At 40.4% G+C, this 23345-nt stretch overlaps 1 protein-coding gene across 2 annotated transcripts in view; it reads right to left on the bottom strand.

Annotated features, from left to right (window-relative positions):
* Positions 1 to 383: 383 nt before the first annotated feature.
* Positions 384 to 23345, bottom strand: part of LOC123250378 (C-type lectin domain family 2 member L-like) — a 28545-nt gene continuing 5583 nt past the window's right edge. The window contains exons 2-5 of one of the 2 annotated variants that reach the window (XM_044679428.1): positions 17122 to 17196; positions 12157 to 12323; positions 10945 to 11045; positions 384 to 495 (exon numbers count right to left, since the gene is read on the bottom strand). In XM_044679428.1, the coding sequence (XP_044535363.1) occupies positions 384 to 495; positions 10945 to 11045; positions 12157 to 12323; positions 17122 to 17196 (455 nt within the window). The remainder of the gene's footprint in view (positions 496 to 10944; positions 11046 to 12156; positions 12324 to 17121; positions 17197 to 23345) is intronic. The other variant, XM_044679429.1, reaches the window with a different exon arrangement.

Below are 23345 nucleotides of genomic sequence, written 5' to 3' on the forward strand. Positions count from 1 at the left end.
TTGATATTGATGGTAAACATTTGCTTTGTTATCCCTCACTACAGGCAACAGTCATACATAGTGCCCACAAGTGGCCTTGAGGGAAGCATAGTTGTGTGCTACTTAGTCAAAGGAGAGGGCAGAGGCATAGCCAGGTTTCAGATCCTGTCTAGGATGGCACAGCAAGTTGATAGGATATGTGCAGAGAAGGGAACCAGGAGCCCAGGACTGAGACCTGGGGATAATATACTATTGTCTCACAGCTGTATGGCTGGCAGAAAAAACTTCCAGGGTCTGTGGCTCCATAGTGAGTGTCAGGGTAAGAGCTGGGGCCTCTCATCACTGGGCCAAGGCACAGGGAGAGGCACGTGTTGGCCTGCTTCCCACACTGCCGTGCCCCTGCCTCACGTGTATGCCATCTTACTGCATACCCAGGGCCTGGTCATCAGGCAATCTGATGTGACAAGTCTTGTGGGGTCCACAAAGACACATTCCCCATGTCCTGAGACAGAGTACCTGTTGGTAGGAGAAAAAGAACTCAGTTTATTCTAAACATATAAACATCAGAAATGCCACTGTCAACGCATAGCATCGTGCTATTAATAAATGCTCTATCTGTCTATCCATCTGTCATGTACTAGGTCAGCCCTTTGGTCTCTTCAGGATGGTATGTCTTCTGATGAGGACACTTGTTTTGTAGAAAACATCCAGAATCAAAATAGAGATGGGTAGGATAGGGTAGGGAAGGAAAACGAAGGAAAAAAACATTTATTAAGTGCCTCTTATGCGCTAAGCACTTTACAAATAATATCTAATTTGATCCTTATAACAACCTTTGTTAGGTAGGTGCCATTATTTTTCCCATTTTACAGTTGAGGAAACTGAGGCAGGTAGCAATTAAATTACTTGTCTAGGGTCACACAGCTAGTAAGTATCTCAGGTGGGATATTGAACTCAGCATTTCCAGAGGATGAGCAGCTGCCCAGGCCACCATATGGTGGGAATGGGGGAGAAATATATAGCAGAGACACTTTGTTAATGTTTCAGTTTCTGTTCCAGATCCATAATTTTATCAATATGGTGTAATTTAAGTAATCAGCCCCACATTTGTATTAGCTTAAGATTTCCTTCAGTTTGATACCTCGTAACTGTGATTTGTAGCAAGAATATAGTCCCAGCAAGAATCTGTGTATGTAACCAGATGAAGAATGTAGTACCAGGGCAAGACCTGAGTTACAATTTCACATATGTGTATTGTTATAGTCATCTTAAGGGCATGTGTTAACATATTAAATGATTAATAAGTAAGTAAATATGTCAATCCTGATATAAGGTATTTATATAAAACCAATTCATATAGGAAGTTATAGGAACCAAAAGGTCATCCAAAAATCTCAGAGATGGGGTCCCAGAGACCTTTTGTGGAGGTTGGGGATGTCTCAGAAATGGGGGTGGGGATATACTATGTCAAGAATGACCTGCAAAGAAGTCTAGATCAAAAGTGTTCTGACCTTTCTTTTACCTATAATTTCCTGTTCCTTATGTCAAGAGTAACCCCTCTAAGTCCTCCCCACCCCACTCTGTAAATTCCTCTTTTTGCTTTAAAAACCAGATCAGAGTCTCAGATTCAACTGGGAAATATGAAGATCTCTGACCTGTTTGCCTTGCCCACTAAATAAAGTCAGCCTTTGCTCAGAGACTTCTTTGTCCAGTCCTATTTCTTACAGCTGGCACCCAAGATGGGACTAAAGATCTACTCCAGACAGCAGCAGGTCTTCCAGTTGAAATTTCTCCATGGGACCTTTCCGCTTGAGGGACTCTGCTGTAATTGTTGCCTGGATGTCCCTTCAGTCAAGGCAAAAGCCTCTGCCCTCACGAGGATCCTGTCCTACTTTTCTTTCATGAACTCTTTACTGTTCTGTGGTATGTTTAATGTTTACCCAGTTTTTAGGTCTATTTGTGTTTTACAAATTGCTAGTGTTTCTTTTTGTTAAAATCTATGGAAGACTTCAATATTTTGGTGTGCACAAATAGGCATTTTGGTCAAGAGTTCCCTCATTCTGAGGAAAAGTTTGGACTAATACTAAATGGGTTTTGATTAAAAGTCCCCCTCATTCTGAGGAAGAATATTTGGATGAGTATTCAAGGTATTAAGATATCCCTAATAACAGAAGACAATTTTCCCTAGAGGAAGTCTACTTTTATCTCTATGAGATAGCAACAAAAAACCCAGGATCTTTTTTTAATTTTATTTTGAGTAAAAAGCTCAGAGTAAATTTTACTCTGACAGGGCCTCACTCATTCAGCTGGGAGGAATAATTTCATTCATAAGTGATTATTTCATCGTGTCAGTGTTCTGTTTTGGGTTTTTTTAAGTGTTATAAATTGTTTTGTTTTAAGAGAAGCTCTACAATTTGGAATTATGTCCAAAGGGCTTTAAAAGAGTACATGTCCTTTGATCCAGCAATACCACTACTAGGTTTGTATGCCTAAGAGATTTAAAAAGTGCAAAAGGTTCTGTTTGTACAAAAATATTTATAGTTGCACTTTTTGTGGTAGCAAGAAATTAGAAAATGAAGGTGTATCCCTCAATTGGGGAATGGCTGAACAAATTGTGGTATATGATGGTGATGATTCGAATACTATTGTGCTATAAAGAATGATGAACTATTTGATTTCTATAAGAACTCCATGAACTGATGTGGAGTGAAATAAGCAGAACTAGGAGAACATTATACACAGTAACAGAAACATCATAGGACCATCAAATTTTTGTAAATTGACCTTACTACTAAAAACAATGCAATGATCCAGGACAATCCTGACAGATTTATGAGAAAGAATGCTATCCACATCTGGAGAAAGAACTGTGGGAGTAGAAGTCCAGAAGCAAACATATGATTTATCACTTGTTTGTATGGGTATATGATTTGGGGTTTTGGTTTTAAAAGATCACTCTATTATAAAACTGAATAATATGGAAATAGGTTTTGAGTGATATGTATAACCCAGTGAAATTGCTTGTCAACTCTGGGAGGGGGGAAGGAAGAAGGGAGGGAGACAACAAAAATCATGTAACCAAGGGGGAAAAAATAAAATAAAATAAAGAGAAAGAGGGGGATGTGGGGGGAGAAAGAGAGAGAGAGAGAGAGAGAGAGAGAGAGAGAGAGAGAGAGAGAGAGAGAGAGAGAGAGAGAGATTTAAAATTACCTATTTGATTACTAGGAGTCTTTTACACTGGTTGTATACACTTATCCAGTCAGTTAGATTCCTGCTAGTCACAGTCACAAACACCTGTAATCTGCAGATACTAAATTTGTTATCTCCCTGTTCTATTTATATATGCAAAAGAAACTCTTAGATTATCTACACGAGCTATAAATTTGCCAGAAAGAAAAATGGGTAGTAGACTTAGCTCTATTCAACCTGATCATCACCTACTCAGGAAACTGCTGCAAGTATAGGGGCAGGGCAGACTTCCTGTTCAGCCTGGCATGACAAAGGTTAAAACTCAGAGAGTGAATATATGTACGATTTATGAATTGTGCTCTTAATGTTTGGAATTGAAACTTAGAACACTTTCAGGTTCTGAATATGGAAGTCATAATTCAGTATTTGTAAAATGTCTCTCCATCACACTTTAAAGGGTTACAACAGATACTACTAGGATCCTGTGAAATCTGGTAAAAGTGTTTATTCCAATAATAATCTTCAAATCCACCTGGTTGACAATAGAACAAATTTTGTTCTCTGATATATTGCTATCAGTTGTATGTTTCAATGATCTCATGTTTTTTAATGATCTTAGATTTTGGTAAATCAAGCAAATCATGATAAGTGAATGACGGATGTTTAACTGAAATGCAAAATCTACCAACACAGCACTAACTATAATACTTAAAGGAGTTTTATATTGTTAAACATCCTTGATGGTATAAACCTTAGAAAATGCGAATTAATTGAGATTGAGAGAGGTTTCAGAGTGATGCCCAAAATGATCCCTCGTTAAAATCTTGTCAGAATTAAATTTTTTAAAAATGTACTAAGAAATTTAGATTGAAATCACTCTCCTGTTTCAAGGTACCATCCGGAAACTAAATCTTTTAATAGGAACTTTGCTCTGAACACGTCTCATGATCTCCTTGTTATCTTTTAATTAAGCAAATAATAATTGTATACTTACTATTATCTGTGAAGTTCCATTCTGAAGATTTTTACATATGTGTCACCATATTCAAACTTCTATCTAGGTTCTCTTTTATTTCATTGCCTGATATAATTTAGGAGTTTTTCTGTTAATTATATTTGGACTTGAGGGACTTCTGAATTTTATTGTATACTGCCATATTATAAATTCGCCTAAACAGTTGCTATAAACCTGACCATAGTCCCATCATGCTCCTATCACTCTTTTATTTCAAACATACTTTAGCACTCTAAAAAAGAAAACTCTACATGGATCTGATCACATGAAGAGATTTAATGCAAAGTTAAAATAATTTCTTCACGTGGTTGAACATGTACCATGAAGGGGAAAGCCTGGTGGAACAATCAAGCCTTGAAGTTCAAAAACACAATATTGATTATCTTACCTCTCTATAAGTTACTCTGTTTTAAAATAAGAGATCGAATCATTTCAATTAATTTTGTTTTGAATTTTGGGGATCCTTTACGGAAACCATCCAATCATCCACAATAAAGAAGATTTTACATTCTTAAAAAAATTAAAATAAAATAGAAGATCACTCATTGTTTCCTTACCCTTTTTCTAAGAGTCTCCTTGAAACTTCTTCAAATGACTGAACTATGTACTCCTTCCAGCCCTTCCTTTTAGAATTCTTAGATTCTTGAGTGAACTAGGATGTCTTCCACGCCGGTATATTGTTTTCTTTGTTTAGATTTGTCATTTCTTTCCATCTGATTAACTGATTAAAGATTGTTTTTACTTTGCTTCTTCATCTGACCATTTGCTACATGCAAACTGCTATTGCTCCCCTGTGGTGAAACCTGTGGTTCCTGTCTCCCTGACAGAGGAACCTCCACTACTTCCTTTTTTCATGCCTAAAAGATGAAATTTGGTGAGCGATTGCGATCTCTGACAACTACGTTGCTATTTTGCGTAGATGCTAAAAATCCTATCAGGTGTGTCCCCAAAGCTGATGTTTGAAACCGTTCCAAGACTTTGCTATTTGAGAGACAACATTGTAATATGTTTCTGAGATTCTTCCTTTCTGGCATGATGGTTAGGAGGCTATCGGATCACCAATCAGGACATCGGCACAGCGCAGAGAGCTCTTGCTAGTCCATGAATAATGTTTGGGGGAGTGACTTAAGGGAATATCTAGAACTCCATCCTGACCAGTGAAGTCAGCCTGAACCACTTGGTCATTCCTTTGCCTCTCTGTAACTGATGCCTGAGATTAAGCAAGGAATTTATTCGTAGCTCCCTTCTTCCTTCTATATATTGAGTAGAGCAAACTCGATGAGTCTACCAGTTTTTTCTTTCACAAATGGCGCACTTTGAAGCATCCTTTCTACAGGAACCTGCCTCACCACAAAGCTCTTTGTTATACATTTTCTGACTTGATTTCTATATATGTGTGAAGATCAAATCCTACAAAGTTTCTGATTGGAGGTGAAGAAGCAGATCCTTCCAGTCTCTTTTCCCCACAAGGTTCAAGATTTGCTTTAACAAATGTTCTTTAATATTGCTGCATTCCCGGTCTGATTTTCGTATGTGACCCCTCTGTCAGTACCCAGGTTGGTAGTCTCTTGTCGCTCTTCTTAAAGTGCAATTATGCTGGCTCTGAGAATGAGGGGGTCCAGGGAGGGGGGAAGCTGGGAAAGGTTAAGAAATTTTCAAGAGATCTCAAACTGCAAAAATGCAAAGTAAAAAGACACCCAAGACACTTCTCAGGCAGTTTCTCGGGACAAGGAGTGCAGGAGAAATTTCCTATCTGACCAGGCAAGTGCAAGACCCTCACTGTCATTGATTGATCAACTCACACCAGAGAAACTGATCCTATTCCCTTGAAATTACAGAATAGATTTCTCAGTATATCATGTGTGTAGCTTTGTTTTCAGCTGCACCACCTTCTCCGACTCCCAAGCAACCAAACTGGAACCCTGGAATCGTACTAAGAAAAATGCCTGATGCTGACTCAGCTGACCATAACAACTATCCCAGCAGTCGTGACTTGGTTAGATATAGCAGAAGCATCTAGACATGCCCAAGAAATGGATGAGTTGCAGAGTTTCCTTTCTAGGCCACTCCCATAACTCTGGACTATCAGCACCAGCATTCAGTCACCCCAGGCAGCCCGTCTGCAAAGGACAACCTCCTACAGCTACTGCCAGAGACATTCTTTCCTGTGGCCCATCCTCAAGAAGAGAGCAATGAAGCAGCAACATGCGTCACCAGTGGTCCCTGATACTTCTCTGCCAGCATCTCCCATTGCCTCTGACTGTTTCATACTCTTCTCTTTCCTTTCCTCTCCTCCCCCTTCAATTATCGTCTGTGCACCTTAGTGGTCCATGCGTCACCCACAGAGGAGTGCCCTCTGTGCACTTAGGTTGCGTCAGTCCACTTTCAGAATTATCTGGGGAGGACCAACGAGGGGAATGTAAGAAGGAAATTTAATTAAGCAGCCCCTCATTTGTATTAGCTTAAGAAGCCCTTTAGTTTGATGCCTTGTGACTGTGTGATTTGTATTAAGAATATAGTCCCAGGCAAGAGTCTGTGTATATAACCAGATTAAGAATGTAGTCCCATGTGCCCAAAGGGCTATAAAACTGTGCACACCCTTTGGTCCAGTAATATCACTACTGAGTCTGTATCCCAAAGAGACAATTAAGAAGGGGAAAGAACCTACTTGTTCAAAAATATTTACAGCAGCTCTTTTTGTAGTGGCAAAGAATTGGAAATCGAGGAGGAAATCAATCCATGAATTGGGGAATGGCCAAAGAAACTGAGGTACATGTTGGTGATGGAAAACTATTGTGCTATAAGAAACGATAAGCAGGATGATTTCAGAAAAAGCTGGAAAGATCTACATGAACTGATGCAGAGCAAAATAAGCAGAACCGGGAGAACATTGTACACAATGACAGCAATATTGGCCGATAATTATCTGTGAAAACCTGACTACTTTCAGCAATGCAATGATCCAGGACAATCCTTAAAGACTTAGGATAAGGAATGCTGTTCACCTTCAGAGAAAGAACTGTTGGATCATCTTTCACATCAGTGTATTTATAGTTTTCTTTGGGGGGTTTTGATTTTGTATGAGTGTGCTTTTACAACAGTGACCAATATGAAAGTACGTTTTGCATTGCAATAAAAATAAAATTTTTTAAAAAGAATGTAGTGCCAGGGCAATACCTGAGTTATAATTTCAAATATGTGTATTGTTATAATCATTTTAAGTGTGTGTGTTACCATATTAAACATAAGTAGCTACATTAATTCTAAGTGTGTGAAATCATTTTATAATGTGTTCATATCAAGCCAATTCATGTAGGAAGTTACAAGGACCAGAAGTTACAGAGACCAAAGGTCTTAGAGACGGGGTCTCAGAGACCTCTTGTGGAGGTTGGGGATGTCTCAGAAATGGGGGTTGTCGTATACTATGTCAAAAATGGCCTGTAAAGAAGTCCAGATCAAAAGTGTTCTGTCCTTTCTATGACAATTTCCTGTTACTTATGTCAAGAGTGACCCCTGTAAGACACCCCACTCTGTAAGTTCCTCTTTTTGCTTTAAAAAATCTGTCAATGTTGAGGGAGGAAAGAAGGAAGGAAGAAAGGAAGGAAGGAAAAAAGGAAGAAAGGAAGGAAAAAAGAAATAGAATGTAAAATATAAATAAATAAATAAAGATCTGTCGATGTCAAAGACCAGAGTCTCAAATTCAACTGGGGAATCTGCAGATCTCTGACTTGTTTGCCTTGTCCACCAAATAAAGTCAGCCTTTGCTCAGATATTTCTTTGACCAGTCCTTGATCTTATGGTGGGGAATCCCCAGCGTAGAAACTACCTCCATTTATGAAGATGGGCAACTTGGTTGCTACTGACAAGTCTTAGAGAATTGCCTGGAGGAAAGAAGACTAAGTCAATGACTTTTTTCCAGTCATATGGTCAAAAACAAGACTTGAATCCAGGTAATCTTGAATACCAGGCTGGTCTTCTATCCATGGGACTTCCTGCCCCTTTTTTAAACATTACTTTTTATAAATGTATATGTTTATAATGCTAAAAATTTCCATTCTCCATGGATCATATTTATTTGATCCTGATTTGAACGTGTGCATGAGTGAATAAATGAATGAATGAAAAAGTATGTATTAAAATGCTTACTTTGTGCCAACCACTGTGCTAAATGCTGGGAATGCCAATATAAAAACTACAAAGAGTCTTTGCCCCCTAGGAGCTAACATCCTAATGGAGGAAACCACACAAAAAAAGTAGTGGCCATGGAGGGTAATTTTGGGCTCAGTGTTGAATGGATCAAAGAGAGGTAGATTGATACACCCCATCCATCCTATCCAATGTCTTTATTTGTATTTGTATCCCCAGTACTCATAAGACACAGCATCTAGACATAGGAGACTCAGCATAAATGATGATTGGTCATTAAATCCAATTGTTAGAATGAAAACTCAAAGCCTCTCATAGACTGAGGCACAATTTTGAGGATTCACTGAGGATTGACAAATGCATTATTTCTGCATATGATGTTGTTGTCATGGGTTAAGGATGGACCCAAAACAATGTTGACTTCCCGTGATAAGTTGGTACGTCCAAGAATTTACCTAAATTCTTCTCGAACCTATTTTTTAACTCATTCCATCACAGAAAAGCCTATAGCCTATTTGGTGGCTCCTCTGTGGAGGGTTTATAAGACACAGACAAGAATCCCATGGGATGGGAAGGCATTTGTTTCATAGAGGACATCACAGTCCCATCATACCAATGTTGAGGGGTAAAAAATTCCATCTCTTTTCTCCTGCCCAAGTACACTAGTACAGTACCTTTCATGGTACGAAGTCCCCCTGGTTGCTAACATATCATCCCTCCTCATATTATTGGGTACTTACTTATATATCTCATCCACAGGTTGTTCCCACCCAGGAGAATATAAACACCTACAGGGCTAAGCACTTTATAATCACTCCTTTGATCCCAGCAACCCTGGAAGGTAGGTGCTATTATTATCCCCATTTTACAGATAGAGAAACTGAGATGGTGAATAAGTGACCAGGATCCCACAACTAGTAAATATTTCTGGCATTTGAACTCAGATCTTCTTGACTCCAGGCCTAGCACTCTATCCCCTGGGCCACCTACTTACCTCAATTTATATCCTTGAAAGATAATAACCTGTTCTGTTTCTAAGAAGGACAGCATGGTATAATGGAAAGAGAACTCTTGAGAAGAGGCTCTGAGAACCAAACTGGGCAACATAATGCCTAGAACCTAGTTTGACTATTGTTTAGTTGTTTTCCAGTTGTATATGACTCTTTGTGACCCCATTTGGGATTTTCTTGGCAGAGACTGGAATGCTTTGATATTTCCTTCTCCAGCTCATTTGATAGATAGGGAATTGAGGCAAAAAGGGTTAAGTGACTTGCCCAAGGTCACAAAACTAGTAGCTGTCTGATCACAGACTTGAATTCATGAAGATGAATCCTCCCCGATTCCAAGCCCCATGCTCTTTCCATTGTGCCACTTCACTGCCCTTCTAGAACATAGTAGTTGCATCAAATTATTTGTTGTTTGGTTGATTTATTGAACATGTGCCAGAGAAAGAGTCTTAGAGTCAGAGATTAGAGGTCATCCGGTCCAAACGGTCCCTCATTTTCCAAGTGAGCGGTTAAGTGACTTGCCCCAAATCATCCAGGTAGCAAGTGGCAGAGGCAAGATTTGTCCCCCCCGTCCTCTACCTCCCAAAGTTAGGCCCTCCTTTTACTCTAGCACATTGGCAAAGAAGATAAGGAAGGAGAGAGAGAGGAGAAAAGCATTTGGAGGATGAAATGAAGAAGCACCTATGGCCAGAGGAAAAATGGAGGGGAGAGATAGAAAAAGGAAATTTAAGAAGAGAAGTGGCTCATTTCAAGGTCAACCAGGGAGAAGATTCTCTCTTGTGGAAAGAAAAAAAGACTCTACTTTCATCAGTGATCAGAAGAGCCAAGATCCCACTGGCCCAGCTGGAAAGCATTGCTGCCACTGAGGCTAGGACAAGCAACCCTGCATGAATGAAGAGAGCTGAATGGGACCCCAAGATACTCTCCCTCCCTCCTTTAATCATCCTTCCACCCCCTCTCTGGCAACACCCACACAAGATCTCTCCAAGTTCTATTTTTGTAGTCAAATGATCTGAAGTTAAAATCATCACTGATGGCTTCCTAACTATAATTCATAGGATCATAGAGTTAGAGTTGCAAGGGACCATAGGGCCTATTCTTCTTGTTACAGATGAAGAAACTGAGGTACCATGCAGGTAAATCAATGACTAGTAAATATGGCACAGTGGATAGAATACTCGGCTCAGAGTCAAGAACTGAGTTCAAATCCAGCTTGAGATACTTTCTAACTATGTGGCCCTGGGCGAGTCATTTAACTTCTGCTTGCCTCAGTTTCCTCAACTATAAATTTGGGATAATAATGCCACCCACCTCACCATTTTGTTGTAGGCATCAAATCAAGTGAGATATTATTTGTAAAGTGCTTGACATGGTGCCTGGCACATAGCAGGCACTTAATAAATATTTGTCCTTTTCCTTCCCTTCCCACTTCCTATTTCTAAGTCCAATGTCCCCACCCACTGCCCTATGCCTTGCATTCTTACCTCCCACATCCCTTGTCAACAAAATCAAAACTTCCTTTCCCCAGGAATGGGGAATTCTGGTTATAAGGAAAGCACCTATGCCCCAACCCATTAGCAACGATCAGAAGAACGAATGTCAGCTTACTCTTCTGGGTGAAATGGATCTCCATTGACCCAGTGGAATTCGTCTCCTACTCTCCTCAGGCCAATCCAGGGTTCCTTCCTGGTGAATTTGAACATAAATTCCTGCATCAAGAAAACAGGCAGAACCTTGAGATCAAATATTTCCTTCTGGCACATCCATGTGTCTCAGAACAAACCTTAATCTTTGAGTTGAGATGGAAGGCCCATCAGTTCCTTTCCCCATTGAAGCGAAGATTCTGAGATGAAAGCTTCAAACTGGATTTTGCATTGACCAGATTATATGGGACAATTTTTAAACTTTTTTTTAATTTCTTTAAATCCTTAACTTCCATCTTGGAATCAATACCATGTATTGGTTCCAAGGCAGAAGAGCAGTAAAGGCTAGGCAATGGGGGTTAAGTGACTTGCCCAGGGTTACACAGCTGGGAAGTGTCTGAGGCCAGATTTGAACCCAAGATCTCCCATCTCTGGGCCTGGCTCTCAATCCACTGAGCCACCTAGCTGCCCCGTGGGAAAATTTTTAAATCCCAGACTACTTTCCCCTCCATACAGGAATACCCTGTCTGGATCATCTTCCCCTATGCTTAAGAAACACCACATAATAGATACCAAAGATTCCCGCCCTGCCCCCAAAAAAAGGATTTTAGGAACATCTGCTGTTTTGTGTCAAATGAGAAACGTTACGTGGAGCAATTTTTAAATCTTCAGGCTTCTAGTCTATAAAGTGCAAATATATATGCTTGTATTAAGGACCTACTGTGTTCCCAGCACTGTGCCAGACAAGCACAGGGGACAGAAAGAGAAAAAAGAAGAGAAAGGCTTACCTGGCCGTTATTATTGTTGCTGTCTTGTCTTCTTTGTGCCTTTCACCTATATGTCTAAAAGTCACAGGTCTTTCACTTCAAACCCAGAAGCCTACATTATCAAGTTCTTTCCTGTGTTAACACCACTAACCAAACAATCAGCTTTGACAGCAAAAAGCTCCAACAGAAGGCTGCTTCCTGAGTTTTCTTTCTCCCTGTTCTTCTCTGAGTGGGATCTGACCACAAACAGAAAAGATTTCTATTGACCTCAGCAGGCCTAAGTGTGTTTTATGAACTTTTCTATCCAGAAACATTTCAATGACAAGTACTTGGTCGCTGAGCTCGTACCCTGGAGAGTTCCTGGATTTTGCAATGGGGCCAAGTGTCCCGTCCAAGTGGGTCATACTCACCAGCTCCTTCTGGCTCTGAATGACAGTAAGAGATGCCTCATGGGTGTGACAGTACTGGCGCCCCGTGTTCCAGTCTCTTGGTTCTTCAGAAAAAAAATAACATTTCCTTCCATAAAGTAGCCAATCTTCTGGGCATGGAGCATCGCACTTGATACAGCCCTTGGAAGCTACGGGAAAGAAAAGAGAACCACTATGAGTCTTGCATGTGTTTTGGGGAGGGCACAGAAAGTCTCCCCAACCTAAATTGGTTCTGGGTTCCTCCTTTGGATTTTGCAAAGAGAAAGTAGACTGTGACAGGTTGGCATCCTACAGACTTCTCAAGAGGGGAAGGACCAGAAGCTTGGTCTCCAAAGAAAATATGATTCCCTCCAATCTGAACAACCCATTTAAGCATCAGAGCTTCTTGGAATTAGGAAGGTTCTTTTAAAAAATAAAACAAAACCTTACCCTCCATCTTCCAAAACTGTATATTGGTTCCAAGGCAGAAGAGTGGTAAGGACTAGATGATGAGGGTTAAGTGACTTGCCCAGGGTCATTCAGTTAGGAAGTATCTGAAACCATATTTGAACCCAGGATTTTCCTTCTCTATGCCTAGATGTCAATCCACTGGGCCACCCAGCTGCCCTCAAATTGGAAAGCTTCTTAAAAGTCATTTAAGATGGTGGTGGTGGTGATGGTGGTGTTTTTAACATTTGCAAAGCACTTTACAAAAATTAGCTCATTTTTATTCTCACAACAACCCTGCAAGGTTGGGGATATCATAATCCCTCATTTAAAAATGAGGAAACTGAAGCAGATGGAAGTTTAGTCCTTTGTCCAAAGTCACATAGTTAGAGACTCAAGCAGGATTGGAATTCAGATGCTCCTGTCTGTGGGTGCAGCATTCTAGTTCACTTCATACCTCGCTGCTTGGGTATAACCTCCTATCCCATGAAGAATCCCTCCCAGATGGGGGGTGATCAAGCTTCTGTTCAAATGCTTCCAGAGGCTGGGAACGTTTCTACCACTTCATGCAGCCTCCTCATTCTGGGTATTCTTGGACAGCTGTAATTGGTTTTTAAATCCCTTCTTACATTGAGCCAGAAGATGACTCCCTTTAACTTCCGCCCACTGTTCCAAATTCTACCATCTGGGGCAACACAAAATGACTCTTCCATGTAACAGTCTTACTGTATGAAGACAACTTATCATGCCTTCCCTCGAAGCAAAACTACAAGGAGAGCAAACAAAACCCATCTGTCCAACTAGTGAACTAAAGGAGGAAATTGGAGGACAAGAGTTTAGATGTCATCTTGCTCGGTTTGGTTTTCTCCAAGGAAAAGGTTATACAAGGGGGACAGGTGATTGGCGTAAGGGAAAACCAATGGACAAAGCATGGGGAAAGAGAGGTTCTGGTTCTGGCTTGACCAGGAAGCCTCTATGTCTTCAATTCTCTGGGCCTCACTTCTTTTAGGTATGAAACAAGGTTGTTGTTCATTTATGTCCAATTGACCATGACTTCATTTTGGGTTTTCTTGGCAAAGATACTGGAATGTTTTGCCATTTCCTTCTCTAGCTCATTTTACAGATGAGGAACTAAGGTATACAGGGTTAAATGGCTTTCTCAGGGGTCACACAGTTAATATGTGTCTGAGGCCAGATTTGAACTCAGGTCTTCCAGATTCCAGGTCCAGCACCATATCCACTGAGCCACCTAGCTAGCTGTCTCTATGAAATAAGGATAACAAGCTAAGTTATCTTTAAGGTCTCTTTGAGCTCCCATATTCTAGAATCACCAGATTCTGTGAATCTAATCATCTCTCTAAGCTAAATATACTCATTTCTTTCAAACATCCCTTATTATAATTTCTGGAACCCTCTCCATCCTTACCGTCTTGCTTTTTCTCCCCTCTGCCTCCCACAAAAAATCTCTCCAGGTCTACACCAGTATGTTGCCTTAAGTATTCAAATGAAATATAAAAATAGATCTCTCACCTACACAAGCCCGTCAATTATTGGCAGATTGCACATCTATTTATCATTTAGAGATCCAGTTATGGTTCTATCAATTGGCTCAAAAGTAATATTTCCCCAAGATATAAGAGCAAATTCCATAAAATTCCTCTGTGAATCATTCAAGAAGAATGTGATTTGTCTATATAATGACTTGGATTTGTGTGTGTGCGTGCTTGTGTGTGTGTGTGTGTGTGTGTGTGTGATTTAAGGCCCTAGAGGTAGAAGGAAGGTTAATGGAAGATAATCAAAGTGTTCATATTATACAGGCATTTAAACCTGTCCCTAGAGAGGTTGTCTCAATATACTGTAGGACTGTGGGAACTTGCCAAACACATTCAAAATTGAACCTCTTTTTAAAGTTACAAAGAACTGCTCATTCAACATGGAACAGCTTTATTTAAAGTTTAAGATGTTAGAAAAGAAATTTACAAAAAATTTCGGATTCTTCATTGTACACAGAGACTGATACATTATGGCACAATTGAATGTAATAGACTTTTCTACTAGCAGCATTGCAATGACCCAGGACAATCCAGAGAAATTTATGAAAAAGAATGTTATCCACATTCAGAGAAAGAACTGTGGGAGCAGAAACGCAGAAGAAAAACAAATCACGTGGTTCAGTGGGGATATGATTGGGGTTTTAGCATTAAAAGATCACTATTGAAAATATGAATAATATGGAAATAGGTTTTGAACAATGATACATGTATAACTCAGTGGAATTGCTTGTCAACTCTGGGAGGGGGAGGAAAGAGCGGTTGGGGAGGGGGGAAGGGGAATCATGAATCATGGAACCATGGAAAAATATTCTAAATAAAAAAAAAGGAAAAAAAAATTTCAGATTCTTTGAAGAAATTAGGCATTTGAAAACCCTTGGAGGAAAGACTAAAGATAATCAATCAGAAGCTTAATTCATCTTTTGACACCTTAAAAGAACTGAAAGACCTTGACCAGGCAGTAAAATGATGTAAATGAATGAAACAAGAAAATTTAAGTTCAGGCTAAAAAGTGAAAACTCTTTCAAGAATTTACCAAAATTTACAGAAATTACAGAAAAGGCATAAAGTTGTGAGAATTCAAAAGCATAAAGATATTTTTCAGTCTCTTCATTAAATGGAAGCTCTTGAACAAGAAAAAAAATACCAACTACAATAATTAACAAAGTTAGGGGAAGCTAGGAGGCTCAGTGGATAGAGGCCAGGCCTGGAGTCAAGAGGACCTAGGTTCAAATCTGACCTCAGACACTTCCCAGCTATGTGACCCTGGGCAAGCCACTTAACCCCTATTGCCTAGTCCTTACCAATCTTCTGCCTTGCAACCAATACACAGTATTGAGTCTAAGATGGAAAGTAAGGGTATAAAAAACAACAACTCTTCAAGAGAGACATGCACAGCTTTGGCCTCTGGAAAGAAATGATGAAAGGAACGGATTCAGAAAAACCTGGGACGACATGCGTTAACTGATATAGAGTGAAGTGAGCAGAATCAGAGCAGTTTCAGTCCAGTAGGGAAGTGTTAAGTCACATTCTTGAAGGCAAAGCAACGTTATCAGTTGGGATACAATTTTAAGATCATAAGTTGTCCAGGAAAAAATATTTCCTCTCCCACTGGTTGACCCAACTCCTAGACTACTTCTCACACTGGAAGTGCCCATCCTTCTGGCCTCTCTCTCAAACTGTCTCTTTCTTCCCAGAACCTCCATTTTAAGGAAGAAGCCCTGGTCAACTAGTGGGGCAACTAAGTGACACAGCAGATAGAATGCCAGACCTGGAGTCAGGAAGACTCATCTTCCTGAGTTCAAATCTGGCCTTTGACACTTACTATGTGACCTTGGACAAGTCACTTAACTCTGTTGGCTTCAGTTTCTCCATCTGTAAAATGAGCTGGAGAAGGAAATGGCAAATTACTCCATTATAATTGCCAAGAAAACCCCAGATAGGGCCACAGATAATCATACATGATTGAAAATGACTGAACAATAACAACAGGACAACCATGTCTTCATTCCTTTCCAGGCTACACTCCTAACTCTCTTAGTCTCTCTACCATGTTTCTGAACCCTCAAAGATTTATTTTTTCTGAGGCTGCTAAGTGGTGCAGTGGATAAAGCACTAGACTCAGAGTCCAGAAAACTGTAGTTCAAATCCAGGCTAAGACATGTAATAGTTGCATGACTCTAGAAAAGTCATTAATCTCTGTTTGCCTCAATTTATTCAACTATAAAATAGACATAATAAGTAAATTGGTTGTGAAGATCAAATGAGATATGTATAAGATACTTAGCATAAAGCCAGGCACATAGTAGACACTTAATAAATTCATGTGTCTCTCCTTCTTGGAAAATGGGACATGAACACATATATACGTAGATGTAAATACAGAGTTAGTGATACTGTGAAGAAAAAAGTTAGAATATGGGGAATATTTAAGTAGGGTGAGAATAGGAGCAGCTGAAAAATTTAGCGAAGATTCCACAATGAGAACGGCTCAGGAACTCTGAAACTTCCTCTGTATAAATGTGGGAGTTGGGCTGGAGCAGGACTTCTTAGCCTTCTCTGTTTCTTGGGTCCCTTTGGCTTCTTGGTAAAGCCTGTGAAGCCCTCCTAAGAATAATATTTGTTGGCCATATTCATAATTAAGGGAAATGCCACACTTCCATTGGTAAAAATAAAGACGTCATTTTTTCCTGTCCAAGCTTATGAAATCTCTCCACAGATGCTTTTTTTGTGAGGGGCCTGGGGGGGGGGGGAGTCCTGTGGACTCCAGATTAAGAACTCCTGAGCTAGATGGACACTAATGTCCCTTCTGGCTCTAAATCCTATGAATTCTAGAATTGGAGTTTTGAATTTGGGGCTTTCTGATTTGTCAACTTCGGGGCGCATAATAGGGCTCAGTACTTACTAGATAGCGGGCCAGTGCTTTCCAACCAAGCTCTAGTAGATAAAAGATGGATTAAAACCCACTCACCTAGAATACTCATCACAACGAGGATGGCAAAAAGCAGGACAGCAATGGCTCCTAACAAGAGGCGGGTTGTCGTATCTAGAAATGAGAAGAGAAAGGCCATTAGCTCTCCTCCCCGTACTTGGGCCTCAAACTCAAAGCCCTGGACAACAAGAAAGTCTCAGAAATAAGAGAGATTCATCCCAGGGCTCAGGCCATTGTGCCGTTTCTTCCCCTGACCTCCCAGGAAGGGATAGGCAGTGTGGATGCCTCCTATAGCGCTTAGGAGTGGCACAACCCCCACACTGTTCCAAGGCCACGATCACAGCCTTAGTGTTTCCATGCCCACTCTGGGTGCTTCCATTCACCCTACAATCACCTCGCCTTCCTATCACTCACGCATCAATCTCGACGTCCACGGTGCCTAGCTGGGAAATTTGCTTTCTGGTTCGATTCTTTGGGTATGTATGTAAGAGTATACTTTGATAGCTCAAACTCTAAAAAGCTCTTCATTAGAGCAATTTAGAGGCTACCTTTTAGGTTATTTCATGTAACGAGGCCCTGGATTCGTCAACACACATAAAACTAAATTACATCACACGAATTCAAAACTCGCGATCACCTAGGCACATGTTGAGCTGAGGCTTGCTTTTCTATCCTTTAAGAAAAAAACACTAAACAAATGATTAGTACAGGGAAAGAGAATAAGAGGAGATATTTGGCTTGATGAAATTAAAATGTTTCCAACTAATTTTTATACTTATTTGCTTTCCAAATGATTCTTATCAATTTCTTAAAGCTGGCTTGGGGGGGTGGGGTGGGTCTAGTTCTATGTGTACAGGTATCCCTTTCACATTGAGAGTGGTTGGGGTTCAGTGCCCACCACAATCCAGAAAATTCTCATAAAAATTTTTGTCCTTCTCTTCGTACCCAAGAAAAATCTGATTTTTTTTCTTTTTTCTTTTGTGCTGTATTTACAGTACCTTATTATAAAATTTGTGTAAAGTATTTGGTCATAGGCTAGTTGTAGGTCAATGTTAACATTTCTAGCCTTTATGTGTCATCTGCTGGCTTTTGAGTTCTTTTTGCAGACTTTAAATTTTTACATATTTTAACTTTAAAAAAGATATTGTGTATATTTAAGGTAATAAAATATAAAATATGCTGAATATAAAATATTATATCTTTTATGCATTTCTGAGTTTCTTAACCTTTTCTCTGTCATCTGTTGGCCTTCATATGTCATCTGTGGCTTCCAAAAAACTCCCCCCAAATTCACATTTAATTTCTTGTGCCCATCTATGAATTTATAGTCCAACAAATCAACATCTAATCCTAGGGACATAATGCAGTCAGCTTTCAGTTATCCATGGAATTGGGAGGAAGTGGTATGGATGACAAAGGCAGCTCTTAAACCCTTCCCTTCTATCTTAGAATCAATATTAAGTATGAGTTCCAAGGCAGAAGATCAGTAAGGGCTAGGCAATGGGGGTTAAGTGAATTGCCCAAGATCACATAGTTGGGAAGTGACTGAGGCTAGATTTGAATCCAGGACTTCCTATCTCTAGGCATGGCTCTCACTCCACTGAGCCACTGAGCTGCCCCTGCAGTGGATAGTTTTGAAATGATTTGTGTTTAACAATGACATTGTCACAATGTTAGAGTTACAAAGGGGGTAGATATGGGAAAGAAAACAATTCATATTCCTAAAAATGTCTGTTTAGTAATAATGTCTATTTCACACGTCTTTATAACCAGCCAGGTCCTAGGACTCTACTCACGGACCCTTGCCTTGAACATCCAGGCAGAGGCTGCCACCTCGAGGACTAATAATCTAGTCAATGTTACTGTTGCTGTTTGCTATTGCTACTCTTGCTAAACAGTAGTAATATTGCTAAAATGTATAGTATTGGAGAATTTAACAATCTACTGCACTCTGGCTTCTCTCCATCTCTGATGTGATTCTGAGTTGGCCACCACTCCCCGTATCCTCATATTCATCTCTCCCAGTCCCACCCCTTCTGTATCCCCAGCACCAATGTACTCGAGCCTTCCATCGTCCCTGCTGAGATCCTGTTTCATGGCAAATAAATTACTCTTCTTATCAGACTTCCCAGAAATTATTTTGTGCCTATTTTGAATGTAATGGACCCTTCCTTCCTTTGTTCCTTCCTTCCTTCCTACCTTTCCTTCTTTCTTTCTTTTTCTTTGTTTCTTTGTTTCTTTCTTTCCTTCCTCCCTTCCTTCCTCCCTTCCTCCCTTTCTTTCCTTCTTCCTTCCTTCTTTCTTTCTTCCTTTCTTTCCTTCTTCCTTCCTTTCTTTCCTTCTTCCTTTCTTCCTTTCTTTCCTTCTTTCTTTCTTTCTCATTCTGCTAAACACAGTGCCTGGTACATAATATGCACTTAATAAATGCTAAATTAAATTGAAATCAGAAGGTTCAAATTCAATACACATTTCCAATGGGGCTCCAAGCAGTGATGCTTGATTTCCCCAATACTTCTAGAAGGCTTGGAGAAAGCTTTCATCACATCTATGACTTCAGTACCTCAGTCCAGGAGCCTTCAGCTAGCTGGGGAGGGTAAGGAAGGAGGGAGAACAAGCCGGTGGACTACAGAGAATTTATCGTCTTGAAGAGACTTTGCTGAATGCATGTGTGTGGCTTTAGTCAGGAAGCTGTGGTTTTATCCTAATGCAAGAAGCTGCAAACATTAAAAGGTCTGGGTCTAGGGACAAACTGCAACTGTCTAGCCAAGGAAGTGTGTATTCCGTTTGTTCTTTGTCTTTCCTCCACCTTCACCTTCTCTGATCCCAGGCTGCCTGCTCCCAGCCGCCCTTCTCAGGATCCCTGAAGTCATCCAACACCTGTCACTGCCAGCCTTTCTAAGATCACGACTGGAAGATCAAGCCGCATTCTCCCACTAGGAAATGTTGATTGGCCCTCTTTCGTCGAGTCGCCTTGGGTAGTAGAAGCTCCTAATCTGAGGGTGGGAGCGACACAGAAATGCCCAGGAGAGAGAGGGGCATAATACGAACAAGGAGGGAAAAACTTAGTACCCTCTACTTTCAGTGACAACATATAAACATGTATGGAAATAAATATGAATCTATTCCTATGTGTGAATAAAACATGTGGATGTGTGTGTATATATATACACACATATATATTAATAAAACATATGGCAAGATCTGGCCTTTTAACCAAGGACACTATATTAATATACAATGAATATCTAATCTTGTTGTTGTTCAATCATGTCTGATTCTTCATGACCCCATTTGGGGTTTCCCTGGCAAAATACTGGAGTGGTTTGCCATTTCCTTCTCCAGCTCATTTTACAGATAAAGAAGTGACTTCTTTACAGGGTAAAGTGACTTGCCCAGGGTCACACAGCTAGTAAATGACTGAGGTTGGATTTGAACTCAGGGAGATGAGTATGAGTCTTCCTGACTCCAACTCTGGCATTCTATCCATTACACCACCTAGATGCCCTGAGGTAAACCTTAGTGTGTTTTAATATTGGGAAAATATGGTGTAATGGACTCCAGAATCCTCTCTCCTACAATGTACTATCTCCACTTCCCAACCCAGGCTACCTCAGTGACTTCAACTGCATCATAACACCCTCTTTGAAATAATGACGTAGAACTTGAATGTGAGATGAAGAAGGAGGGGGTAGCCGTAGCTAAGGTCTATCCTCCACCCTGCTGTCAAACCAATATTCTAAAATGTAGGTCTCCCCGTGGCCATGCAAGCCATTCTCTTTATGTATCATGATCCACTTTGATAACCTGGTGAATCCTCTGGAGCCCTTTTCAGAATCAGGGCACTTCGCCCCCATTTCCTAGCTCTGACTACTCTTCTGCCTTAGAACCAACATTAATTAGAACCCTAGAACTATATTAATTCCAAGATGGAAGGGAAGGGCTTAGAAAAGTAATAGAGGACTCAGGAGGACATTGTGAGAACAGAAGAGAAGAGGGAATGAGGAGGATCTGGTGCTGAATTTACCATTGGCGTTTGACTAACACTTTGCTTCCTTCTGATCCCCTTACCCATCCTTTACCAACATAGCATCGAGGATTTTAAGCTAGACAAGATCTTACATGACATTTAGTCCAACAAATCCTAGGTGTCCCACATAGCTTTGGTCCTCAGGTCACAGGGAGGCTCCCCCACTGAGAAGGTGGACCCTACAAGCCAAGCATGTTTGGCAGGGAGCAGAGGAGGAAGTGTGTGTGCCCCAAGCTCATTGGCATTCTGTTTGAGTTCCACTTCTGGTCCCAAATGGTCTCGGGCCATACCACTTGCTCCCTGTGTACAACTCTTTAGCCCTTCAGATCCTGGACAAACTCTCTGAAATCAATTCCCCAAGTATCCATCATGGCTCCACCAAAGTAATGAATTCTCAATATGGAAATGGGTTCAAGTGATAATATATTTATGTATAAACCCAGAGGAATTGCTTGTCAATCCCAGGAGTTGGGGAGGGAGAAAACATGAATCATGGAACCATGGGAAAGATTTTTTTAAATTAAAAATAAAGTAATAAATTCTCTAAACACTGTGTTTAGGGCCTACATTAGTCATAAATAGCACCATCCTAAAAGAAAAATATCTCTCTCTCTCTCCCTCATTCTCTCTCTTGCTCCCTTCTCACTCTCTTGCTCCCTTCTCACTCTCGTGCTCTCTCTCTCTCTCTCTCTCTCTCTCTCTCTCTCTCTCTCTCTCTGTCTCCATCTATGTCCATGTTTCTCCCACTATGTCTATACCTCCTTTTGCATACTATACTAATAGCTAATAGTTATATATCATCTGGGCAGCCAGGTGACACAGTGGATAGAGTGTCCAGCCTGGAGTTAGAAAGATTCATCTTCCTGAGTTCAAATCTGGCCTCTGACACTTACTGGCTCTGTGACCCTGGGCAAGTCACTTAATCTTGTTTGCCTCTATTTCCTCATCTGTAAAATGAGCTGGAGAAGGAAATAAACAGCAACAATATATCACATACTATGTCCGTATGCTTTGTAAACTCTTTTCAAATGTCTTATTTAATCCCCCCAACAATTCCTGGAGAGTTAATAAGTGATAAAACTGAGGCAAACAGGTTAAATGATTTGCCCATGGTCACACAGTAAGTAAGTAAGTAAGTGTCTGAGGTTGGATTTGACCAGAGGTCTCCCTCCCTAAGGGACATACAGGTATATATCTCTGTTGTGTTTGTTGAAATACCCCCTGGCATTGGTATAAAAAGATAACGGGAATATTTTTACAGATTTTTTAAAAATACAACTAAATTGAGTTGCTTTCCATTTATACAGACCTCTGGCAATGTTTTTCTGTTGGTCTTTTATAAGAAAATATTTATCATCCTTTGTCTATAGCAAATGTCATTATAACAAAATATTTTGTGCAACAGAAAGGCAGTCGAGATGCAGCTGAGAGTCTACCTACTGGAACTCTATTCAACATGGTATCAGGAAGCAGTATGGCATAGTAGATAGAAAGCTGGCTTTGGAATTGGGAAGACTTGAATTCAAATCCTGGCTTTGACAACTATTAGCAGTGTGACCACAAGCAAATCACTTAACCTCTCAGAACCCCCAGACAACTCTCTAAGACTTTAAGTTGCAGGGCAGATGCTGACCTGCATTGGTAGAAGGAATTTCCACACTAAGATTTCCCTATACCAATGAAGACTCAAGTGTGGACCCCTCCAAAATCAGAAGGCATGAAAAATGCCCTAGAGAGGGCAGCAGTCAGATTACCTGATTTCAAGGCTTGGTTCAACTATTAATAATCAATTAACAGGTATTTGACAACCTTAAATCAAATGGACAAGTCTTCTCACCCTGTAGTGACTCAGTTTCCTCATCTGTAATATGAGGGATGTGAACTAGATGATCTGTAAATTCCCTTTCGTTTCTCTAATTCTATGAATCCAAAAGAATGTGGCAAACCCTTGGAGTTCATTGTAACAGCATCTGATCTTTCTAATTTTTCATTTCTATATGCTTTTTAGAAACACATGCACAGAGAACAGCCAGGTGGCTCAGTGGATTGAGAGACAGGCCTAGAGACAAGAAGTTTGGGGTTCAGATATGGCCTCAAAAACTTCCTAGCTATGTGACCCTGGGCAAGTCATTCAAGTCCCTTTGCCTAGCCCAGGGAAGGGAAGGGAAGGGAAGGGAAGGGAAGGGAAGGGAAGGGAAGGGAAGGGAAGGGAAGGGAAGGGAAGGGAAGGGAAGGA

This window comes from Gracilinanus agilis, chromosome 5 (genome assembly GCF_016433145.1).
Source record: "Gracilinanus agilis isolate LMUSP501 chromosome 5, AgileGrace, whole genome shotgun sequence".
Classification (NCBI taxonomy): domain Eukaryota; kingdom Metazoa; phylum Chordata; class Mammalia; order Didelphimorphia; family Didelphidae; genus Gracilinanus; species Gracilinanus agilis.